General features: G+C 35.5%; 2 protein-coding genes across 2 annotated transcripts; one reads left to right on the top strand and one right to left on the bottom strand.

The window, feature by feature from the left end:
• The first annotated feature begins 1,281 nt into the window (after positions 1-1,281).
• On the top strand, positions 1,282-4,043 carry LOC129303479 (aspartic proteinase Asp1-like). Its single transcript, XM_054942827.1, has 8 exons — positions 1,282-1,783; positions 2,129-2,246; positions 2,375-2,604; positions 2,724-2,957; positions 3,083-3,221; positions 3,316-3,510; positions 3,593-3,665; positions 3,753-4,043. The coding sequence occupies exons 1-8, from the start codon at positions 1,587-1,589 to the stop codon at positions 3,845-3,847; spliced, it is 1,281 nt and encodes a 426-aa protein (XP_054798802.1). The 5' UTR covers positions 1,282-1,586; the 3' UTR covers positions 3,848-4,043.
• Positions 4,044-4,999: 956 nt separating this feature from the next.
• On the bottom strand, positions 5,000-15,936 carry LOC129303478 (protein CELLULOSE SYNTHASE INTERACTIVE 3). The gene is made up of 8 exons (XM_054942826.1): positions 15,835-15,936; positions 15,407-15,544; positions 14,822-14,919; positions 11,540-14,603; positions 8,265-10,815; positions 6,372-6,826; positions 5,854-5,970; positions 5,000-5,552 (listed from the first exon to the last, which is right to left on the bottom strand). The coding sequence occupies exons 3-8, from the start codon at positions 14,878-14,880 to the stop codon at positions 5,391-5,393; spliced, it is 6,408 nt and encodes a 2,135-aa protein (XP_054798801.1). The 5' UTR covers positions 14,881-14,919; positions 15,407-15,544; positions 15,835-15,936; the 3' UTR covers positions 5,000-5,390.
• Between the last annotated feature and the right edge of the window lie 10,147 nt (positions 15,937-26,083).

The raw sequence follows: 26,083 nt of genomic DNA, 5'->3' as shown, positions 1-26,083 counted from the left end.
TAGCGTGGTCCATGATGCTGCTTGATTCAGGCCCATTCGTTGATGCCCTGTTTGGGTCTCACCCTGGTCCACTGGGCACACCAAGCGGTGGAGTTGTTGTCCTTCATGTGTAACCGAAACTCGACCACGGAATCAATAAAGACTGATTCAAGTGGTAAACATTTAGTCCATAACCGTGAAACAATTTTGTTGCCAATGTGAGAAAAAATCATTGAAAATAACGTAGCAGTGATGATTAGGAAAAATCGTAACTAAGGAAATGTGAAAATCATTAGTAACCATCAAGGTCCATCAAATGTTGAGATTTAATTTTAAGCCTGTGATTTTTTTTTAAGTTTTAAAAAATGATGTTGAGTTTTTTAAAAAATAAGATAAATTGGTCTGTGGGTAGAAAAAATTTTATATCCAAAAAATATGGGTCAAATTTTTGAAACTTTGAGAATATGGCTTGTATTTTAATATATAAGGATTTTATTATTAATGTATAAGGAATTTATTATTAAAAATTTAAAAATATAATAAATTTATCATTGATATAAATAATATATTATTGATAAATGTAATAAACCAGTTATAATGTAAAATATAATAAATAGTGAATTGTTTGCTTGATTTGATCTTATAACATGGGTTATATTTATAAAAGTTTTAAAAGGAGACAATGTTTTGAGTTTAAAAAAGTAGTATTTTGATTAAAACACTCATGTCTAAAATGTACATTTAGTCATTTATTTTCAGGGATATTTTAGCCAAAACAATAATCTGTAAAATGCAGGAGAGAACTCTGGTTATTAAATTTAATTCCAAGATTTCATGATTCTCTATGTTGATTGCTAATTTTCGTAAGTCCTTTATTTGTGACTTTCCCGAATAACTATTTACACTACGGGGTACTTTCAATGTTAAATTAGGAATATCCCTGGGGACACACAATTACAAATCAGGATTAAAGTCGTTCAATCCTTGTTTAAAAATCATCTTAATTCTGATTTTCAACATTCAAATGCTAATCACACGAAATTAAAGCGTTCAAACATCGGTTTTGACTATCTGTATCCGTGTCTTTTCGTTAAAAAAAAAAAAAAAAGGAGAAAGGAAGGACGGGGGGGGGGGAAACCAGGTGAATGCGGTTGACTAACAGTAGGTCATATGTACGAGCGGAGCAATCAGCTAACCTCAAATATATACTTTGGATTGCAATTTAGCTCAGAGTGGTATGGCTGAGTTCCAGAAGGTGGACTCGGTCATAAGGCTCTCTTTCTGGGAAACTTCGAATTCCTGTTTGGAAGCTTCCCATTACCAACTCTGCCCTCTCATGTTATTTTATTGGTTTTCCGGTGAAGGTGACGCCGTGACAGATTACTCTATAAACTAAAGTCTCTCCCGCGTTTTCCCAGTCTGAACTCAAAAATCCGTGTTTGTGAATCACTGAAAAGTCCAAGGTGGGCCCACTTGCTCCTAAACCAGCGTCTGCTGACGCTACTATCTCCATCCTCCAGCCTCTCTGCTTCAGTGTCCGAATCCCTCAGAGTCTGTTTTGTCTCATCGTCTATACTTCCTCCCCCAGAAGCAGCACTATCCCTTTCATGCCGGCGATGGACGTGAAAAACAGGGGAATCGCCATGGCTCTCTTGTTCATTCTGGGATTGTCTTCTATTTTGCCTCTCTGTTTCTCGGATGCCAATCAACCCAGTCTCACCAAAAAGCCCCAACCACCAACTTCTAATAATCGTATTGGCTCCTCCGTTGTTCTTCGGGTTCAAGGGAATGTGTATCCCCTCGGGTATGTCTGCTTTAATGCTATTTCCTGGTCCTTGAGTTCTTTGCCCAATCGTTCTTCTTTTACTGTCGAGGGCTTCTGAGGTTTATTTCTTGCTCTCTTTTGTATGTCTATCGATCACAGTTCTTTGATCCTTTAACGTTAGTTATGCCTACATTCTGAGAAAGTTCAGATTTATCCGAGTTTGGACCGAGCTTCTCTCGTTGTTAGGGTTGACCGACCGAAAAATCTCGAACAAAAATTTTCCTTGAGTGGTTGAATCCCCAAGAATGATGAATTCATTCGTCTCATGAAATTTAATCTATAATGATGACAGATTAAAACATGAGCGTGTTTCTGTATATGCAGGTATTACTCAGTTTCCCTGAACATTGGCAATCCCCCAAAAGCTTACGACCTTGACATCGACTCCGGCAGCGACCTCACTTGGGTACAGTGCGACGCACCTTGTAAAGGTTGCACCAAGGTATAAACTAAGTAATCAACCAGTCTTCGATTACCAGCATCAAGACTTCTTTTATTATTGAAAATATTAATGGTTAATTATACAGTCTATATTCTGATCCATGAAGTGGGGTGTGTGTGGGGGTGCAGCCTAAGAATCAACAGTATAAGCCGAACAAGAAGAACCTTGTTCCGTGTGGGGACCAATTGTGTGCTGGAGTTCAGTCACCAGGGAGCCATCACTGTCAATCCCCCAATGACCAATGCGACTATGAGGTCGAGTATGCAGACCATGGCTCATCACTGGGCGTGCTGGTCCGGGACTACATTCCGCTCCGGCTCACCAACGGGTCCGTGCTTGGTCCTCTGGTGGCTTTCGGGTCAGTATTTTTCATATCATAGCTGTCTCTGTCATGAACACATTCACACTGCTTTTTTTTCCCCTTCCTTTCTTTTTTTGTTCCGTTTTGGATTGTCACAAACATTGTATTGAGGATAGGTGTGGGTACGATCAAGCCTATTCTGGTCCAACGTCACCGCCATCTACAGCAGGAGTGCTAGGTCTTGGAAATGGCAAGTCAAGCCTCTTGTCTCAGCTTACATCTCGTGGTCTCATTCGCAACGTGGTGGGCCACTGCCTAAGTGGGCGAGGTGGAGGATTTTTATTTTTCGGAGATCATCTCGTTCCCTCCTCTGGAGTTTCTTGGACCCCAATTTTGCCCGGTTCCTCCGTGTAAGTTCTGAAACAAGACAAAAATCTTAATCTGATGATAACAGACTTTTCATCAAAATGTCGCCTTTTTAGTTGCCAAATAATAATTAATGAGAACTTACGTACAATCATGGGCATGGCTTCAGAAAACACTACGTCTCTGGACCTGCGGATCTGCTTTTCAATGCAAAGCCAACTTCTGTGAAAGGTCTTCAGGTTATCTTTGACAGTGGGAGCTCCTACACATACTTCAATTCCCAAGATTATCGAGCCATCGTTAATACGGTGAGAAGCTCCTACCTACACATACCCCAACTTCATTTTGTTGAGATTATTTATACAGCGTCTTCAGGTAGCGACCCTTTTGAGTGTTGTTCAGATAGTTGATGATTTGAAGGGGAAGCAGTTGAGCAGAACAACAGCAGATCCGTCTCTTCCAGTTTGCTGGAAGGGTGCAAAGCCATTCAAGTCTTTGGGAGATGTGGCCAACCTTTTTAAGCCCTTGACACTGAGCTTCACTAGAACAAAGAACGTACAGCTGCAATTGCCACCATCATCTTATCTCATTCTTACTGTGAGCTACTCAATTCTCCTCCTCCATGGGATTAACAAATGAAATCAAGTCGTGTATCTTAGAGAGATCTGTTCTTTTTCAGAAATATGGCAATGCGTGCTTGGGAATTCTTAACGGCTCGGAAGCTGGACTGGGAAATCTTAACATCATTGGGGGTAAGTAAAGCAATCCCTTTTTCTCCCCTTCGGTTCTAATTCAATCATACGGCGTTTATCTTGCCTTTCTTTTTTGGGTTTGAACAGACACCTTTTTACAAGATAAAATGGTGATTTATGACAACGAGAAAAAGCAGATTGGATGGATTTCCGCTAACTGTGATAGGCTTCCCGAGTCATGAGCCTGGATCGATGTTATGTGGCTGTGCATGGGACTTTCTTGTGCAGACAGTGTCAGTGTGGGTCAAGACTTGGTGGAGTTTCCGCACCCATTGCGAATAAGTTTTAAACAGAACGCCCTCGTGAGAGTTGGTAACTAGCGGTGACATTTTTTTTACCAAGGAATTAAAATAAATTAATATTTTTATTTCGAAAATATCTATCTATTGTACTTTTAAATAGAAACGGGAATGAGAACAATTATTATCGAGTAGTAATAATGACATATAACAAACATATATTTCATGCTGCAAAATTATTTTGCAGATGCCAAACCCAGCCTTACATGCACGTTGAAGATTTAAACTTAAATATTTAATCGGATATATTTAAATAGATACATGGATAGCACAACTTCAACTGCTTCGTATTGATTAATATTAATATTAATGATTATATTGAATATTAATGATATTGAGAACATATTACATTTAATAATAATTATTATACAAGTATTAAAAATGATGACTTTTTTTTTTCAAAAGAAAAGCACCAAACAGGAAGAAAACAGAGGAGGGGAAAAGTTGTGGATGGGGAAGGAAGCCTAACTCATATTGCTTGTCTTCTTTTTTTTTTCTTGTTGCCGCCTGTTTGTCGTTGATGTTGCTACTAAGCACAAATCTCAAAAATCAATGGCCGTACGGAATTTAAATTGTAAAACAAATCAAGTGTTCACAACACTTTATTTTGTCGTCTAGAGGGGGCAAGTAACAGGTCCATGTGATGTAAGATACCACAGAAGCTTAATCTTCTTCAGTGATGTCCGGTGGCATATGATGGAATTATCAATGCTATGACCTGTACAGTTTAGAGGAAAACGACTAACACTTTAAAAAAAAAAAAAAAAAAAACTCTTTCTGAAGGAGTTTGAAGAGCAGTTGAAGCGGCAGATAATCTTCACGGTGACTATATTGTGCAGTTGAGGTTGACTATCTGGACCATAAATGTGAAGAAACCATAAGAACTTATACAGGAAGAATAAATCAGGTCGGTCAGTTCACGTTTTTGTCGTAGGAAAGTAAACACAAGACCTTCTATAGCACCAAGATATAGATCAGCTTGTACCGTAGTGTGCTAAGAATGTGAATGAGTAAAGCATGTAAAAGAGAGCTTGCTTGTGACACAGTGGAAATGGCATATCTGATCAAAGCATTTAACCGTACCGTGGCTTCAAGCATAAAAAGTAGCCACTTGACGGTTTTGAGAGAGAAAAAAAGTAACGCCTTTGATATCATTTTAGCTTACAATGCGATTTCTTCCTCTGCTTTATGCAGCTAATTCCTATTGACTTACCTGTACAATTAAACCATCTTTAAATTCCCACTTCGTGGGATAGGCTCCTTTTCAAACTCTTGCCTCAGAAAACCTTTCAAGACTAATTTACACTTGCAACTCAAGAAACCAGATCTGCCAGAGTACAAAACTGGACCTCCAACATAAGCCAACATATTACAAGCAAAACCAATTTCACGAATCCCTTCAGATCTGCAGCCTGAGTCTGAGTATTCAAAGGTCATCATCAGAGATCCTGTTGGACCATATAATCTCGATTTCAAGTGTTCGGGAAGAACCATCTTTGTTTCTGTCGTGATTAAGACTGAAAATTCCACTGTAAACTCCCTCGTTTACAACTTTATCAATTTGTATAGTAACTCTTCCAAGAGTTGCCTGAAGCAAATTAAGCAGATTTCCCATCAGTGGCCTTAGAAAGAGAAGGGATCCGTTCACATCAATACGGCGATGGGGCTCAATTACTCATTTACTGTGCCCCCCTCAAAGGAAACTAACAAAGAAGTATGATCATTTATGGCCAAAAGAAAAAGGAAAAAAGGGAGATCCTGCAACCGGCATAGTAAGAATTGCATAAACTATTAAGAGAATAGTAATTCATTCTTTCAGAAGAAAAGGTAGTCATTCATTACATTGACACGCAGAGAGTGAGAAGTTGCTTGAAGAAAAACGAAGTTACCTTGCCAAAAGTATTCTTGCTTTTGCATATGATGTACAGCTTCTGGCCCTTTGGAGGCACGTCAAATGCCCATGTGAATCCTTCTTTCCATTCTGGCGAAATAGTGTGACTCACAACCTAACAGTAACACATTACGAGTGGTAGATGTATAATCTTTAAAGGTAACCAGAAAATTAAAACTTCCTAGGGCCATTGCAATTTGGGACATGAAAACTAGAAAATTCTATGCATGTCAAAGAAATGCTATGCTGTGCATTGCACCTAAAGATGATTAGTAATTTCAAATAAAATATTTTGAAACATCAGATGTATAGCAGATTGACTAGGAACACAAAGAAAGGTTTGTGATATTTAAAAACAACAGATTAATAGATTGAAAAGAACAAATGACTTGCATTTTCAGCTTCCTGTAAACATTAAGGAACTTCAACCAAACACACAGGACGGAAAAATACTAGCTGCGTCTTTGCAGTTGCAGGTTTGCAGCCATCTACTTTATCATTTAGAAGGATCATTACCTTGGTTTGTTTCGGAGGACTGTTGCCTATTGTTAACTGGCAATATGCATTGGTACTTCCCATAGCTTGCTTGAGATTGTTTCCACGTTTAATGGTGACAGTCAAACAACCTGGTAAGCAATGCAGAAGACTATCTGCTCTCTCATGGAAATTTGGAGGACAGGTTTTCATGAGCATTTGCAGGATGGGAATGGCTTCAGCAGCAATCATAGCCTGAGACTTTGCTATGTCTATTGGCATGGTTGACCAAGAATGTCTCAGCAAGCACAGGGTGTCTAGTACAGAGTCTTGAGCCACTTCACTACCAGATTTGAGTGCCCCTACCAAATGAGGAATGCAAAGAGTTGCTGCTTCTGATACGTGGAGCTTAGGGAAGTTCGTGAATATCACGTGCAGAGTTTTCAAAACCTCTTCATTAATGGTGGCAGTTGACCACAACTCTCTTTCCAGTGCAGCTGCATAACAAACCAATGACAAGCTTTACATATTCTGCACAACCAGGAAACGACAGAACACTATACACATTTTTCCTTTCACTAAACCAGAAAACATACATAGTTCCTTAAAAATGAAACAAAACAAGAAAAACATTCTCCACTTGACCAGAAGCGAAAATTTACATTTCTTAATATGCTTATAAATCAAGGATTTATATTGGAAAAGAGGGGAAGAATAGTGGGAAGAAAAAGTAACTGATTTAATGCCATGCACCTGAAAAATTTGTCCCACCATCCATCCATTTTGCTAGAGTTAATCTAGAATGAAAATGAGTAAGAAGTAAAGACTAAGTAAAGGGAAGAGGAAGGAGAAGATAAATTTATCCATTGCCGCATTTCAAACTTTGAACAACTTGTAGATGTTTGTTATTAGGCATTTATCTTTTTACAGATCAATGTCATATAATTAGGTCTTTCAAAATAGTTTCTTTATATATTGATTTTTGGTGAGACACCTCCTAGAGTATTTTCAGTTAGCAGTAAAGACTAATCTCCCTCGAGCCACAGAAGGGGAAAAGGTAGATTTCTATCAACTAAATTTGCTCCACACACAAGCCAGAAATCAACTTCAACCCCCAATGTCAACGGACAAGAGTCTATATCACTCATGTCAACCTAAATTGATGATATGTTCATTTGCCTTTTTTAGAGAACATAGTAACTGATAACTTATGAACTCTAATTAAGTCTTGTTCAGATTTCAATCACCTAAGCAAAAGAGGATGAAGAGCTACTTGCTAAAAGCAAACAAATTTATATTCATTTAGCTTGGTATTTCAGAACTTCAAGAATTAAACATAAGCTTGTCAAAATTTATCCAAGTGCTGATCACATTATTTGACAGCTTAATCTAAAAGCCTTAGCAAAAAATAATTCTATTTGAATTGACACGTACAATTCTTGCATACAACTTTCATCTCTTCTCACAAAAAGTACTTGATCCTCATCATTTAAACAAAACATGAAGGTCTTATGCACAGCTAAAAAACTGAAAACAACAAAATACATGATACATAGGCTCCTGTACATGGTCCAGATCAATCATAGTTGACCCTGAAAAATTATTAATAAATGAAACACCCCCCCGGGGGTACTTTTCCACTGCCATTCCTCTTTAAGCATGAAAAGATAGCATTTTACAATTGGATTGGCAGAAAGAATAAAATTAAGCGTAGTCTTGGACCCCTCCAGGAATTTCAGGGAAAGATGATACAATAGTGTCCATAAGCAAGAAACAAGGTGACAGCAATTTGCCAGGGAATTCCACCCTTTTGAAAACAGTGTCCTTAAATGAATTACTAACATTATCAAGTTAAATGAAGAAAATTTGACAATGTAAAAAAGCATATATGATTGATTGCCTATAGCATTGACAAGCATGACAAAATTAACCCACCTGTCAGAGACCTGATCAGCTCATTTGACACATATTCTTGTAGTGTGTGAGTAGAAAATAAAAATCGGATCAGCAATGCTGCTTGTCCTGCAACTTCTGGATTTGGAGATAGCAGTAATTCCTGAATCACCAGTACGCCACCAGCTTCTGCAACAGCTCGCCTATTAGTCCTGCTGTTCATGACAAAGTTTTGCAACGCGCAAATAGCAACCATCACCATTTCTTCAGTTGGCTGATCCTCAAGTAAACTTACCAATGCACGACAAGCAGAAACAGAACCACTAGCTCTAGCATGTCCTTCATGCTGGGAAATATTTCCCAAAGCAAGAGCAACAAGAAGCTTGCTAGATGGTGATCGGGTCTGCAGGTCTAACAGATACTGAGATAATGGTGCTATTGCATACTTAGATGCCTTCATCTCTCTTATTTTTACATTGTTGAATAGAGCTTCAAGTAATCTGCCAGATGCTTCTTCACATTGATGAGATCTTAAAAGGTCTAACAGAACATCTATAGCTTCAGCTTCCATCATCTGTTCAGCGCTTGAAGCATCACTTCTTTCATGAATTATTAGGCCATTAAGAGCTACACTAATGGTACTCTCAACCGTTGAGTGCAACAGTTTTACAAGAACTACCACAGGAACTTTAAAATAATAATCAGCATTGGAACATAGTATATTAGAAAGAACCAAAGCAGCTGATTCCCAGAGTGCATGTGGCGGCTGAGGATCATCTTGAATAATAACCTTTGCAAGCTCAAAAATGCCTCCCGCTTCAGCAACTGCTTTGGGCCATCTTTTGGAGATTTTCTCCAATGCTTTTATTGCTGTTTGCTGTAAGTTCAGTATTCCAATTCCTGCAAGTTGAACAAGAGGAACAGCAGCATTCTTTGTTTTTATGTCTTGCTGAAAATGTTCCTGTGCAAGAAGATGAGACAACAGTTCAGTGCCAAGCTGCTGAATGGCTTGGGATGGGGATTCCAGGAATGAGATTAAGGGCTCAATAACTTGACTAGGAGTTAGTTTTAAGGTTGCAAGACTTTGTGGCTTCTCCAATATATTTACTAGTGCTTGTAAGGCACTGTGCTGTCCCCACAAGTCAAAATCTAGACGGAGCAAAACTTGAAAAAGTGGTTCTACAATTTCTGCAGCCACTGAACTTCTAGCAATTGCACTACTATTTGTTAAAATGCGGAATATTTCAGCAATAGTAGAGCACAATGAACTAGGAGCAAATTCAAGTAACTTCAGACAATTATCAATAACTCCAGCTTCAACCATGTCTAGTTTGCACGGAGTCCTATCTTTGCCCAATTTGATGAGAGCAGATATGGTAGCCTCAATCAGCTGATAGTTGGAACCCACTACCAAACCAACAAGGAGATTCACAACATTGTAGGCTACTGCAAGCTCCACATGTTGTTCATCTTCCAATAATCTCTCAAAAGCAAAAACCCCAGCTTCTACTGCCGGGCCAGAATCAGACTGCATCAGTGAAACAAGAGGTTCTATGAGTTCTGAGGCAAGTGGATCAGCTCTAATCTTCCTGCTAGCAAAAAGGACAAAGCAAAGTTGTGCAGCATTGCTCTTCAGTTCCAAGGATGAAGCAGAAGACAATATCTGGCATAAACTCTGAAGTGGGTTCCCTTCTACATCAGCAAACAGAGACACTTTTGAAGAATTTCCAGATGTTAATTTGATTAATGCAATTAGAGAAGCCTCCTGCTCGCTACCTGATGTTGTATTAAGCATGTCAACCAAAGGCTGAATGGCCTGTTTAGCTAATTCTGAGTTTCTAATACTCTCAGCACCGAAAAGTTCATAAAGTGCTCTTGCTGCACTATATCTAGCATTTCTTGATCCGAGACGCAAAACAGCGATGAGTTGGTTCAGAGAACTTGCTGATGCTTCATGTTTAACAAGGTCAGAATTGCAAAATAGTATTCTTAATAACTCAGAAATACTGGCCTCAGTTGAGTCTTGAGGGCTCAAAGACAGGTATTTTGTCAAAGCTTCCAAAGCACCTGCTTCAGCCATGATTATTTTGTTTGCATCACTTCCATCTGCGATGCATGTCAAGAGTTTAACAGCAACTGGTGGAGCACTAGGCCTTTCTGGAATTGGTCTCAATAAGTCCACCAAGAGGGGTATAGATTTTCGTGCAGTAGATCCCAATCTTATATCTTCAATTTCAAAAAGGTGATTCAAAACAACTTGATCAGGGTTTCGCACCAGTGAAAATTCATCTGATAAAGCAACAATGTTTGGTATATCTGACTCTATATAGCCAATCATAGAAATCAATCCGGCAACAGCACCAGAGTTTGCAACAGCAAGAGCTATTCCTTTATCCTTATTACCATTACAAACAAGACTAGCCATAGCCTGGGCAGAAAAATATTTATATGACACTTCTTCAGACTGTAGTAAATGAGTGAGAGAAGGTAAAATGTGCATTGTTACTGGGGATAGAACAACATTTCCATCTTGAAACAAAATGGCCAGAAGCAAGGTACTTATCCATATTCCTTCTGTATCTTCAAATTCTGCCTGTCAATAAAACAAGTTATATTGTTCAGCCCCCACAAATTTTTTCAGGCATATATAAGACAAAAAATATGCCACCAGTATGTAGAGCTGGGAGAATAATCAAACATAGGAGCTCAATTAATTTTTTGAAGAAAAAATGTTGCATTACTTGAGCCATTAGAGCGTTGATTGTTCACTGATCATTCTTCAGCTCCTAATAAACATAAGTCATGGTCAAGTATCTTCTGTATTACTTAACTGTTTGGACAAATCCTCTAATTATTTCTTTCAATTAATGTGTTAGAAGTGACATGATAAACCATCAATTCTTAATCTGTATAGACATAATCCTGATATGATGAATGACCATCTACATAATTTTCTCCTTTGCTCCTCCTTCCCAAATTTTAGTTCTTTTTTTCACACTACCGAATATTTGATTGATAACAATCTAGCAACATTTTCCACAAGAATGCAGAGTCCTACATCCTTCAAATTACTGTATCGTGTTCTGCGGCAATTATACACTTTCAAGAATACATAATGCAGCAAACGTAGGTAGATACTTGTGTGTTTGGCATAATGTTTTCCAGCATATTAATATATCAGCACTCGAGCAGTAAAACTTGACATCCGTGAAACAGGAGGACATCAAAAGATAGCCCAGAAGAAATAAACAGAAAGGAACAAATAACTATATTAATATTTAATGGAACTTGAATTTTGAAAGCTCAAATTTGCATACCTGTGGATTGGAAGTATGGCTTGCAAGCTTTTCAAAGAGGGCCTCGAGTCCACCAGCTTCCATAATTGTGAGTTTGTTCTTTATATTGGAAGAAGCAATAATCGAGAGTAACCACAAAGCAACAGTAACACCTGAGACTTTGGCCAGGTCAGGGATATCAAGATCAACTTCCTGAAATGCTCTCTTCACCATAAAATTTCTACAAGTTTGTCTATCAACCTCTAATGAACAGATAGAGCTCTGCTTCAGCATATCTACTAAAGCGTATATTAATGGTTTTAGATCCCCAGAAGTGTCAAGTACATCCATTGACAGCTCTTTATGCTCCTTGGCAGCACAAATAAGTAGGGAAGCCCCTCCAACTTTGGCTTCTAAACTGGAGGAGTTCATCATTCTATCAGCTAATGAATTAATGGATCCAGACATAGCAGCCAACAAATCCCCAAGAACAACTAATTGATCACCACAAAGTGCAGACAAAATTTCAATTGCCTTGTCCTGCACTTGGGGAGGCCCCTCAGCTAGGCAGTGTACAAGAGGTTCTAAATTGCATGGTGACTCTGTAAATGCAGACCATGGAGTGTAAGTGAAATTGTCGCCCTGGTTTGTCCGGGCAAGCAGTGCAACTACTTCTAAAGCATCAGCAGCATCAGCTCCATCCATATTCATAGCACTCAAGGAACCAACAAGTGCAAGAACAGTGAAATGGTACTGAGCATCTCCCTTAAGAACATCACCAACAGGAAAATGCTTAAGTAACTGATGAAGTGCACGTGCTGCATTTTGTTTACCTTCCAAAGTTCCTTCTTCCAGAACTCTTGCTAAAGATGAAACAAGATCTCCGGCCAAAACTTCAGCAGCAATAGAGGTATCAAAGAGAAGATTGGCCAGTGCAGCAACTGCAGTTTCAGCAGCATCAATAGAGGAAGTTTTAGCCAATTTAATTAGTGGCTTGACATCCTCTACTCCAATATGAGGCATCTTGCTGGCAGATCTGCTGTGTGTTGGACGGGACAGAGCACCCAATGCTCTAGCCAACTGAATCGCAACTACTTGAGTTTTGCTGGTCAAAAGCTTCATGCAAGGAAGCACAATTTCATCAGTTGCAAGGAGGCTATCACAAATATCTTGCCTTGCGCTGAACAAATCAGCTAGGACAGAAGCCGCATGTTCCTGGGTTTCCTCATCTGATAAGTTGAGAACCTGAACTAGAGATCTCAACCCCTTATTAGCTGCAGAACCCTTCTGCAGGAGGTCCATCTGTGAAGCCATAGTAAGTACATGACCCAAGACTCGAATTGTATGGACCTTTGATCCTGGAGTGTCCCCAAGAAGCAATGCTAACAATTGATTAATGGTAGCAGAATCAGCAATTTGCACAAGCTTAATGAGTGCCATGGCAGAAGCTTCTTGTCCTCTTGGTCCACCAATCTTTAAAAGCCATAAGAATGCTGGTATGGCCCCAGCACTTTCAACACATGCACGAATATCTTCACTGTGACTGCACAAGTTCCACAGAATATGAGCAGCTTCCTCTCTAGCCTTCTGTGATCCTGTCTCTAATAACTGAACCAATTGAGGAATTCCTCCAGCAGCAGTGATTGCCCATTTGCTGTCATCAATCTGGTCAATTAAAATTGATAGCAACTGAACTGCATACTCTTGATGCTGCTCACTGGATAGTCCCAGCATTGAGATAAGTAACTGGATGCCTTCTCTCCTGTTTATGGCCTCCCATATTCCTACCCTATCAGAGCACAAGCTTGTCAAGGAGAGTATGAGGTAGTCCTGCACATCAGCAGCAGCCATAGTTATGAGTCCAATAAGAAACTTTTTTGAATCTGCATGCTCAAGCCATTTTGAGAGATAGATATTTCCATATAGACTAGCCATGGCCTCTAGTAATCGCTCTTGAATCAGCTTATTGTCTCGAGGCTTTAATAGTGTCACTAGAATATGCTCTATTTGAGTTGCATCAAAAGGCTCCCCATGAACATCATGTTTGTCCTCAAACACCATCAGTGTATAAGCAAGAGCTCCAATTATATCACCAACTGGTGCAGCTAGGCGAGGAGAACGGGAGAGTTCTCCAAGATATAGTATTAAAGAAGACATGCCCCCACAAATATTTGCCAAAGCTTGAGTTGCATGCTTCTGCAGATCCTGGCCGTTTCCTTGCATACACTCTTTAGAAGGAGCAACTATAGCCCCAATAAGAATTGAAACACCATCTGCGCTGACAATGGCTTTCGTTGCCTTAGTTGATTTTGATGAAAGGGCCTCTAGAGCATCAGCCGAACTTGCTCGGACAGAAATATCATTTTCCTGACCAAAAAGCTGAAGTAAAGCATTGACTGCACCAGATTCTATTACTTTGTGGATGCTATCACTGAAAGCCAGCACCAGTCTTGCTAGCAGAGAAGCTGCATTGGACTGAGCAACAGCATTGTTTGAAGACAAGAGACCCACAATAATATCCACGCTCCCTGTTTCCAATGATGCTTTCCAGTATCTGTCTTTGTCACCGCACAGATTTCTCAATGCCCCAGTAATAAAACCCTCCACAACTTTGTCTTGCTTGTTTTTTGGATTTAGTTGATCCCATAAAGTCGGAACTACACCTTCTGTGACAAAAATTTTCATACCAACATGATCATCTGAAAGACCACCAGAGGAAACTTCATATATTGCTTCAGCTGCGGCCTTCCTTGCCTCTGTGGTTTCAGACTTCAAAAGTGACAGCAAAGGTGGGATACAACCACCAAGAAGTACTTTTAACCTCAAATCCTCATCTTTACATAGGACACTCAGAGTGGCAGCAACATTAACTTTTGCCAGAGGGGTTCCATTTCTGAGAATGCTTATGAACAACGGCATTGCTTGGGCATGAGAACCAATAAGTGTTCTAGCATCCTTTCTCGCCCTGGCAATGCCTAGCAAACGTGCTGTGATAAATTCCTTCTCAAGTGGTGATGACAAGTTGGCATGCAGTTGCTCAACAAAATTAGCAACTGTAGTCATTGTAGATTCTGGATCGTCCATGTCTTCGGCCAGTTTAGTTTCCCTGGATTAAAAGGGTATTTACATCACTTGTTAGTACTTTGACATCCAGAAACTAATGAGGCCGTGTCAAACTCATCTCAGCCTCTTTGATCATCAATTAAACGTTAAAAAGAAATCCAGACAGATCATAAACATATTCCAGGTACTAAAAGGTTCAAAGCTTATACATAACTTCCATCAACAAAATAACTGCTAAGGTTTGCGAACAAGAAAATTGACCTAGTACGAGATGAAGAATAACTGGACTGTGACGGTTCCGGAGACGTAGACTTTGACATTTGCTCTGATATGTCACTTAAGCCCTCCTTCTAGGGTGCCTGAAATGAAATTCTGAAACATTCAAATCCCAAGCCAATGTCTTTCCCCTCAGACAGAGAAAGAGAGCGAGAGAGAGAGAGAGCAGAACCGACAAGATCAGAAATCTATCGCATCCATGTTAGAAAAAGAGAGGGAGCTACTTGGTTAACTTCATACTCTATCAATTGCAATATGATCATTGAGTGCCAACGTAATACAACCCACAACATGCGGAAAGTAGTCGAATTGTACAACTTAGCTCCCCGATTTGATGAACGGTTCAATAGTAAATGTGACGAGCAGTGCATGCTACAACACCACAATCCAGAGGTCACAGTAACTGGAGATCCTCATCTCAAATTAAAAACATGATGCCAACTATTGCACCGGTAAAATCAGACGAAACAGCAGAAGGCCTTGTATCAAATGCGACATCGCAAACCACGCAAAAACAAAATGTATAAAATTAAGGAAAATCAAATTTTAAAGTCCCGCTAGAGAAGCTACCTCCTCAAAATGCAAATGCCGAAGAATTCCCTCCTTCCGACTAGCTCCGAAGCCTCATTCTCCAGCAAAGCACCTCAATTCAGCGCCATTTCCCGACCGATTTTGTGTAAGCTAAGACGCTAGAGCGAGCTTCCACCACTGTGCGGAACAAAAAAACGAAAAGAAAACCGACGGATCAAATACTAAATTGAATTCAGATCTTCACGCAAGCTCAATAGTAGAAGAGAGTAAGGAATGGAAGAAGTAAGAGAGAAGCAGCAAAAGAAGAAAGTGAGAAGTGAGACAGGAGAAACAGATCAAGAGAGGAGAAAATGAACTAGGATGGGGAAAGGCCAAGTTGGAGTTGAAGCAGTGAGGAGAGAGGGGGCAGAAGAATTGAAGTCCGGGAAATCACAAGAAAAGGGAAGTGAGGCATAGGAATTCACTACCTGAGAAGGACCTGGAAGATGGCAACGTCAATGGAGGAAGAAACAGAGGTACCAGACATGGAGACAGAGTGAAATGGAGAGGGAGAGAGATTTTTTTTTTTGGGGGGGGGGGGGAGAGTTGGGGTCTTTTTGTTTCCTTTTAATGCGTGCGTTATTTATTTTTTTCCCGTTCTCTGCTTCTCGCCCCTTTTTTAAATTTTTTATTTTTTAGTTTAAATAAATTTTGTTCTTTTTTGGGGTAAGGCCTCGTTTGTTATAATGAAAGAATTTTTAATAAAATTAAAATTGAAATTAAAATTGAAATCGAAATTAAAATCAGAATAGAATTGAGTTATAAATGTATGTTTGGTATGAAAATAGAATCTAAATATAATATTAATAAATATATGTATTTAAAATAAATAAAGATTAAAATGCCCTTATAAAAAAAATAAAAAACTCAGCCATCATGATGGAGTGTGTATGTGAGGTACTTATGACAATTTTATGAAATTATGGCAATTCCATCGTGATGAAATGGGATTGAATTCTAAATATTTTGATAGAATTGAAATTCATAAGTAATTGAATTCATGCATACTAAACAATTAAAATCATAATTTCAATTTTAATTTTATTTCTCTTAAATTCAATTTTAATGTACTAAATATAACCCAATTTCTGTAATCTGGATGGGGTCGTGGAATTGAAGTCGATGACGGTGATTTGATCCCCAAAAAAAAAAAAAGGAAAGAAAAAGATGATTGGGAGCAGAATAGGGGGGAGACTGAGTGTGACTGGGGATTTGCAGCAGGGAAGTACGCTGGGAGGAACGTGAAGACTGGAGACGGTTAGTTCGGTGATCTCTGAACTCTTCTCTTTAACTGTACTGACACCCATAGAGATTATCTTCCGGCTTTTTTGACCAGTTTTGGTTTTTACTAGGCACTGTATATTATTTCTTCTATTTTAAATTATAAATACTTTTAAATAAAATTTTATATATTAATAAATTTTATTAAATATATTTAACAATTTTATTTTTTTAAAATAAAAATAAAAAATTCTAAAAATGTTAATCATTTAATATATTAAAAAATAAATAAAAATTAATTATAAAAATAAAGAGTAAATTTGGAATTGACATATTTAATAAAATATTAATATATTTAAAATGTTTTATATTTTAAAATAATTTTTTTAAATAAATATTTTATAATTTATAATGGAGGAAGTAATAATAAACGGCGGTTTACTTTGTCACATGCGAGTCTTTTGCTTTTTGGAGGCACAAGCTACGGAGTCACCAAGCCACTGAGGGAGAGCTGTTTTTCAAACCGAGAGGACGCATTCCCTCGGGGGAAAATATAAAATAGTAAATAAATTGCATTCGAGCGGTTTCAATGGCTTTCTTTTCACTCGTCACTGGTCAACCTCTATTTTTTTAAAAAAAATCAAATGATAATATTAATAATTAAACGTCTATAAATGAAAGTAAAACAAAGGAGGGAGAAGTATATTGAAATTCCACACAAAAAAATTAATTATTATAAAATTTATTGATTACTAAATTAAACGTCATTAACAACACAATCAATTGATAATGAATTTTATAATAATTAATTTTTTTATATAGAACTTGATTGTAATTCTTTCAACAAAGAATGTGAAGAAAAAAAGAAAAGTTAACAAGCCAATAAATCTTCTGCTTATACAATGAAACCCAAAAAAAAAAAAACATTTGACCAGGTGAAGAATATCAAGCGACCTGTTGTTGGTGGTTCATATGTCTCCAGATAGAACAAAAACATCTTTATGATGAAATATCTGAAGATCCCCAAGCTGATAACTCAATTGTTGAGAAATACCTCTAAAATTTTAGTTCCAAAAAAATATCGAGCATAGGCATGCACAACTGAAGTATTGGGGGTCTGCATGATGGGAGTTTTGTATCAAGATTCTACACGGCTCTTTATCATTGAGAGCAATAGAAGCTCCACATCTGGTTAGCTGTCGCTTTTTATATTTGGTGATTTGGATTTTTCACTACTCATGTGCGACACATCTTGTGAGAAGATGATTTGGTGCTAGCTCAGTATAAGCAAGACGTGAAGAATGTTGAGGTCTAAAGTTCTTGCTTACTACCCTTGTTTTGTTACCAATTATAAAATTCCAATTGCAAACATTCTGGAGACAATAGAAGTGCCTTGAGAATTCCTTGATAATTTGGAATGGGCATTGATTGAGAGTGCCATAAAGAGCTAAATTTTGCTTTAACTAGGTTGATGAAGAAGAAAAAATATTCCGTATAAAATATCAAGTTTACCTTCTCTAAAGAGCAAATATAAAATATTTAAAACTAAATTGATTAAACGAATCTTTGAAATAACAGTGGAGTGAATAGAAAGAGAACTTAACCAAATAGTTTTAGAAAATGGGCAATCACAAAAAATGTGATTCAAAGTTTCATCATATTTACAACAAAAAGCACAAAAAATAAAGACAAGCATATAATGAGCTTTTAGAATATCACCTATAGGAATGACTTTGTGAATTAACTTCCATATGAAGAGAAAGGTTTTATATGAAAGATGTAGTTTCCACAACAATGAACAAATGTTAGCATTTGAAAAAAGACTTGGTTACACAAGAGGTTATAGGAGAAAGTTGAAACTAGCTTTAACACTATAGGTTCTTTTCATTCAAACCATCTTATCTTCCAAACCACATCAAGTGATGGGAATTTTAAGAATATGCTCAACCACAACTAGAATATATAAGTCATTGAGAAACTCAAAGTTTACAATTCAACCTTTCACCAAGGCTTATATGAGCTGATGATAATATTAGAAATAATGTTTAATTGCGAGTCTCTAATTAGATGAACGTTAGAGGATAGCCACTGTTTACAAAGATTGAGAGGGATTTGTTCTCCATTTCCCACCTACTATTAGGTTAAATGAGAGATTATAAGATTAGCAAATTCTAGAATGCCTTTCTAATATCAGCTATCATCATAAAGCTCCTTTAAAGTATTTTCGTCAATAAAATCAATATATTTGAGTTTTAGCATGTTGTCTAATAATGAATATAGCTCAAATTGGGAGATTTGCCAAATATGTTTGGTTATTAGCGCCAACTTCATCTTCCTTGTATTTTTCAAACCCAATCCCAACGGAAATCCACAAGCTTGGAATCAATTGAGATCATAAAGCTTTTTTGGAAGCTTGAGGTCAAAAGAAGATGTAAATATTGAAAGCAGGTAGGATAGATTGCATAAGTGTAAGTCTAGAGGTTTATGAAAGGGTATGTCTAGAAGCTTGTGAGATTTTACAAGTCTAGAATATAACTTCAGCAAGGAATTGGGCAATTGGATAATTTCAATAAGGAATATAACTGCAAACAAGGCCCTTAAGCCTCCATAGGAATATCAAAATTATTTAGGCCTTACCTGCAAATATCTTTATTCTGAAGATCCTAAATGCAATTTTCCCAATTTTCAATTTAAATTTGAATAAAACATTTGATATTTAAATTCAAAGAACTATTCCAATCACTCAATCAGATGCTCTCATGATATTTTACAAAATACATTATTTACAGTTTATATTTATAAATAGTAATTTTTTGTATTTATTGTGCATTTTATTATTTTATTTGGTATTGATATTATTGACTTCATTTCAGTCACTTGTGCTGTTAATCGCCACCAACATTCAATATTCAACAATCAATTCATGTCAATGAGGATATAAAGGGCATTTGCTCTTAGATATTATTCTGTCCAAGCACATTTAGATCATTTCCGTGCTCTCTCTCAAGACATCTCTAATTTCTCAATACTCAATTACATCCATACATTTTAATTAATGATTTATTTTGATAGTGTAGGATTGCTAATTATATTATTAAAATGGATATATTATTCATTTAATAACTAATATAAAAGAGCTTATCTTCTTGCTTTCAAGAAAATTTAAGTTTTAATAATGAATAATGTATTTATTTTAATATTATAATTAACAATCTCATACCATTAGACCAAACAAGTGCTTCTCCTATTAAAAAATGTAAGATATTTTTAATTAAATTTCATCCCTTATAAATTTATTCAGTTATCTTCAAACTGATACCATATTTTCATAGTTACCTCATTTAATGGGTATTTTACTTAAAAGTAAATGTAAAATAATTTATTAATCAAAAGCACTTTTGAAAAAAGCGTATTAATTATACCTTAAAACAAATATTTAAAATACTTTACATTTTTTAACATTCAAACTTTTCAAAAAATTATTTATATTTTTAAACATATGGAATAATTAAAACGAATAGATGTGATTGAGTGTGAAAGGATGTATTTAAAAAGGGTATGAAAAGATCCAAATCTCTCCTTGAGCATGGTGTATTAATTCTAAACTAGTTCCCGGTATGATGTAGTCCCTAAAATATTAAAAAGTTGTCACTATCCTTCATTAAACATTGTTATTGAGATGATTAATTGATAAAAAAATTACAAATAATTGGTTCATATCAATTAAATCCCAAAAAATTAAAATAAATTCCGAGGGGCTAGTATTATTTTTTATCCATGAAAAATATTAAAAGTATCATTATAATCCACCACTTTATTTGGTTACTGCCTGCTCGCAACTTACTGGTAAAGTAACTAAAAAAATATTTTTATGGTAAATATTTACTCAAACATTTATACATACTGTTTGACGAAACGGAGCATTAGAATGCTATGACAAGGCCTCCGCATCAAACAGTTGACAAATATGATCTGTATGCATATAATTGTGAGTGTGGCATTACCAAAATAGCTTAATCTTTTGGTGAATGTATAGCTTCAAGTAGAACTACTTAAATTTACATATACAAGGGCAAATCAAGGGAGTATATGTTTTCCGGTGAGTCTGCATAATAAGCAGCTTAAGTTCTTATTAATAAATAGTACCTCACTCAAACACGCCGATGACTACAATCAGTGAAGGAAGAAGAAAACATGTGCAAGATCTTACGGGGGATCGAGAAAATCGGGAAACCCCACTCAAAGGTGTACGTGTAGGGATTGGATTAGATTATATTCCATGAGAAAGTCCCAGAAAATCATCATACATCGGTTGAATTAGAAGAAGCTCGTAGCTAATACCATGTCCTTATGTTATTCCTTCTATATCATCGGCCGGTACCATGCATGAATGTCACAACAACATTATTAATTAATTAATGGGATTGTCTTCATGTCATTCTCTTTCTCTCCTTTCTTCCCTCCATAATGAAACTACTGCCTGGAAATAGTCGAGTCTAAAATATAACTTTTCTTTCATACATACATCTGATGAACATGTCCGGAAGATCTGTTTTTTTAATGTTCAGTGCAATGGGTTTAATTTTTACCTTCTATAATTGAAGGCACGAGCGAGCTTTGTTTTTGGGCTTTTTGGCGACCGAAAAATACCTAGACATGGTTGGAACACCCAATCCAATCATGCAGAACAAGCTGCCCATCCTTCTAGTTCAACACAGATTCAATGCATTTTTACTCTTTATTTTTATTATTAATATCTGCTTGTTTGACAGACACCCTGTGATACATATTTCACACATGTGGAGACATTTGAATTCCTCGTAAGTGGAACTTGAAGCAGCACATAGCGACCCCAAGGCCTCGGAGACAAAGAGTGATAATTAACAAGGCGAAAGTGAATTACATTTGTGATGGAAGAAAAGTAGAGAACGTAATTGGATGGAAATTAAAGGAGTTGAGTGGAGCGTTAGTTAATACTATTATTAGCCACTAGATGCCAAAATTTAGTGGGCCAAAAAGCATGGGAAATTATATTAAAGCCTTTAAATTTTTCTTTTTTCCCAATCATAGCTCATAACAATTTGCGTGGGGCTGAACCCGCCACATTTACTGGGATCCGAGGAAGGCAAGATTTATCATGAACTAATACATAATTAACATACATAAAATCACATTTTTGGGCGAGGAGGAGACAGTGAAGGGGAAGAAGATAGGGGAAAAAATGAATGAAGTTGGAAGGGAAGGCAGAAAAGGACAGTGAGACAGAGAGGTTAGCAAGTCGGAAGGTATGATCTGTGACTGCACACGTCCATTTCCCTGGATCCCTCCGAATCTCTCTCTGCTCCATGTGCTCTCAGTCCAGTCCTCGTCACACTTAATTATTCTCTACCCCATCTTTCTCACCCTCCTCCTATTCTCTCTCTCTTACTCACTTCCCTCTCATTTACTCACATCTCATCTCAATCCCATCTGCCTCCACCTCTTCGCTGTCTTTTTTTCGTTCTCATTTGACAAATACCCCCCCCCCCTCTTTTTAAATGAGTTTCAGTATAACCATGTTGCTTCTGTGTCCTATTTGATGTCCCTTTTTTATTTTATTATTTTCAATGTTTTCGTTGGCATCACAGATTAATTAGACTAGATTTCTTAAATTTCTTACCTCTTTTCATTTTTCTCGGGTGCGGTTTCGTGGTTATCGTGCAAAGCGAAGATCTCACTTTCTCTGTGTTTGTGTGCGGTTGAACAAAGATTGCTTGCACCCTTTAACTCACCAAACCAATACATTATTTAGTAAATTATATATGTTCTCTTATTTTTCTAACACATTAATGATGACGAGCCAAGGCTGAATCTGGGACATGCATTCTAAGGGTCACCTTTTTTTTTTTTTTGTGCCAGGGGTAACGTGCAAGATCATGAATTCATGATTGTGTTATTGAAAAACTATTCACTACTTCTTGACTTAAATTATAAGATAATTTAAGATAAAATTATATATATCAATAAAATTTAATAATAACACTTTAAAAAATTATTCTTTAAAAATAAAAATATAAAATTTTAAAAATATCTCAATTTAATATAATTTTAAATTTATATACAAAATTAATGCACTGTAATTGTTTTAATTCTCTTTTTATTTAAACGGTAATATTAGAAAGTCATCATTAATGAAATTTTATTTTTGTTAAATTATATTATGTTTTGGGATGATAAAATATTTTTAAAATTATTTTATAATTTCAAAAGAGAAAAATATTTAACAGTTCAATTTTATTTAAATATTCAAGATCAACGTATATGACAATGTTTTTAAGTGATTAAAACAAGGCTACGAACAGTTTATGAATCTTAATTAATATATATATGATTAAAAATAGAAAAAGTATAATCGTTGATTCCTATAGCTTCATCAAGTGTTATTCTTAATTCCTATAATTTTTTAAGTATTTTTAATTTCTATAATTTTAACAAAATTGAGTGATATTTGTTACTCAAATTCTTATCGATGTTAAATTATAAAGAATATAAAAAAATATTGAAAATAAATTATAGAGATTAAAAACAAAAGCTAATAAAATTGTAGAAATAGATGATTGTGTTTTTTCAAAAAATAATTCCAAAGGTTTTGTTTTGGGTTATTATATTGAAAGAACGGTAATTTTGTTCACTTTCAATTGAAAATCCTTATATATATGAATATTAAAATTTTAAATAAAAATAAAAAATGATAATAAAATCCTTTTAAAATATATAAATAATAATTTAATTTTTTAAAATATCATAATTCTTCTAAAATTCCTGAAAATTTTTCTATTATTAATAATTTATATAAATTATTAAATTATCCTTATTAAAAATAAATGATTCACAAGTTTTATTTAAATATTCACAACTTTTCTTCTTATATTAACAACAGTACAATAGTAAATTACAACTTAACATGTTAAATTTCTTATTTGCTATTACATTGTTGCGAATATAAAAAAAAAGTGCTGAATTTTTAAATAAAACTTGTGAATCATTTATTTTTAATAATAATAATTTAATAATTTTATATAAATTTATTAATGATAAAAAAATTCTAAAAACTTTCTAAGAATTATAGTATTTTAAAAAATTAAATTATTATTTCTATATTTTATAAAAATTTTATTATCATTTTCTTTAAAAAAATATTAAGTCCTTGAGTTACTTCATAATCAAGGTTTCCGTGGAGAGCATGAAAACTGACGATGGAAATCAGTAAAATTGATAGTGACAACAGCAGGCAAAAAGTGCCCCTTGGCTTTATTTTGTTTTATTTTATTTATCAGAAAGATTGCAACCCATCCTTTCATTTTAAATTATAAAATAATTTGAAATATGATTATATAAACTAATAAAATTTAATAATACTTTATAAATTTATTTTTTCAACACAAAAATATAAATTTTTAAAAATATATTTTATTTAATGTAACTTTAAATGTATAATCATTTTAATTTTCTGTTTATTTTAAGGGTGAAAAAAAAAATCACTAATAAAGTTTTTTTTGGATGAAGGTGCAAGGTTATTAACTATTTTTTTAATAGTATTGAATAATTTATATTATAAAATGATACAAAATAAATTCTTAATTTAAAAAAACGAATCATTCAGCACCCATCATTAATTTTACTCGACAGATGTTAAGTAAGGCTAAGAAAATTTGACTAAAAATGACTCATGGCACTCCACTTTAACGTGACTAAAAATATAAATTTAGTTACGAACTATTTTTTAAAAAGTATTAGATTATTTCTACTATCGAATGATGCAAAGAAAATTATCAACTATAAAAGATGGACCATCCAAAACCTTTTCATTAATTTTGACTAAATATTATTTATTTTTAAATTTACGTAATCCAGAATACGTCAATCTCTTTAACCTTTTTGTCTTCATTTTTAATGTCAGCTCTCTAAAAGAAAAAGTTCAAAGGGTTCTTAAGACATTAAGAACTCAAAGGGTCTCAACATGTCAATTTAACCACAAATTATTTTTATAGAAAATGAAGTGATTGAGAACTCTTTAAACATTTTTTTCTCAAGTTGAAATTAAGAATGAAGGTAAAAAAATTGAAGAGATTAATGTGTTGTGAGTTTCATAAATATGAAAATTGGCATGGTTCTCATCAATGTCTTCAAAGAAAAACTCTTTGAACCTCGTCTCCTCAAGTTGAGATTGAAAATGAAGGTAAAAATATTGAAAAGATTAATGCGTTATAGATCTCATAAATTTAAAAATAAATGATGTTTAAGATTGAGAACGAAAGCAAAAAGATTAAAAAGATTAATACGTTGTGAGTCTCGTAAGCTTGAAAATAAACATCGTTTGGTTAAAATTGATAGGAATGTGCTGGATGGTCTATTTTTTATAATGGAGGCTATCAAGTATTTATTGAAAAGTAGTTCATAACTACAATAACACCTTTACTTGCTAAGATTGAGCATCACGTGTCATTTCAATTAAAAAATTGTGAACCTCACATAAAAAGTTAATATCCATTAAATAAAAATTAATGGAAGCCATTTGATACTTATTTTTTAAAAGTTAAAAATTTATTTCACACCATCTTATATAATATAGGCCACTCAATGCTCCTGAAAAAAATAATTAAAGGATAAATTTGCACTTTTATCTAATTTTATTTTTATCAAATTCCCTTATATTTCAGAAAAATAAAATACCTCCAATATTATTTTACAACTTGAAACGAGAGTCAATTACCCACCCATACCCATCCCGCTAACCAGCCTCGCTGGTGACACAGCATGATTTTGTTTCTAATGAAATTCACCCACCCGTGTCCTTGGTATGAAAGCGCCACAAAATTTCGTCTTCAATCATGCAATCATACACAAATTCACTTGTTGATTAAAAGAAACAATATTACATTCAATGCAGTAGAGGAGCATTCTCGGCATTATGACTTGGCTATCATTTCAGTACTATTATTTCGCCTCTTCTGGTAGCATTAGATGTCAGCATCTGTTAGCTTTTTGAAGCTTGATTCGCTTGAACAAAATATATGAAGTTGCACACAAATTACCCGTAGTTACGGTGATCCCACCTTGAGAGAAGTTGGAACTCTGAGGATCACGAATCAGAGAGAATCTCGCCAAGAAGAAGTACCGAGTCCTGAAGTGCAGTGTTCTAACGGAATTAGAGTATAGAGTACGCACGCCCATTTACTTATTATTCGAGAACAATTCAACTTTTATCTGCATGATGATGTCGTGATGATCTTCCCTCATTCCTTACCACTTCAGTTCGGCAATGATGTGCTGCTTTGGGTCTTTGGTCCACATCATCTGAAGCCCGTAATTCTATTGCCTAAAAAACTGTATGTGGAAGACACGGGCTTTCTATAATTCTTTTCTCAGAATTTGAGCCCATCAACCCGGAGGACGTCAGAGCCCATGCATACCTTT

The sequence above is a fragment of the Prosopis cineraria genome, unplaced genomic scaffold (assembly GCF_029017545.1).
Source record: "Prosopis cineraria cultivar Desert tree isolate PC_DT_omini unplaced genomic scaffold, ASM2901754v1 PC2, whole genome shotgun sequence".
Classification (NCBI taxonomy): Eukaryota; Viridiplantae; Streptophyta; class Magnoliopsida; order Fabales; family Fabaceae; genus Prosopis; species Prosopis cineraria.
This window is presented reverse-complemented; position numbering and strand designations above follow the sequence as displayed.

Excerpts from the sequence above, each read along its gene's own strand:
- LOC129303479 (XM_054942827.1), top strand. The coding sequence starts at position 1,587 with ATGCCGGCGATGGACGTGAAAAACAGGGGAATCGCCATGGCTCTCTTG. Across the intron at positions 3,222-3,315 it reads ATCGAGCCATCGTTAATACG|ATAGTTGATGATTTGAAGGG; the intron begins GTGAGAAGCTCC and ends AGTGTTGTTCAG. Across the intron at positions 3,666-3,752 it reads AAATCTTAACATCATTGGGG|ACACCTTTTTACAAGATAAA; the intron begins GTAAGTAAAGCA and ends GGGTTTGAACAG.
- LOC129303478 (XM_054942826.1), bottom strand. The coding sequence starts at position 14,880 with ATGTCAAAGTCTACGTCTCCGGAACCGTCACAGTCCAGTTATTCTTCA. Across the intron at positions 6,827-8,264 it reads GCTGATCAGGTCTCTGACAG|CTGCACTGGAAAGAGAGTTG; the intron begins GTGGGTTAATTT and ends TTTGTTATGCAG. Across the intron at positions 5,971-6,371 it reads GTCCTCCGAAACAAACCAAG|GTTGTGAGTCACACTATTTC; the intron begins GTAATGATCCTT and ends TGTTACTGTTAG.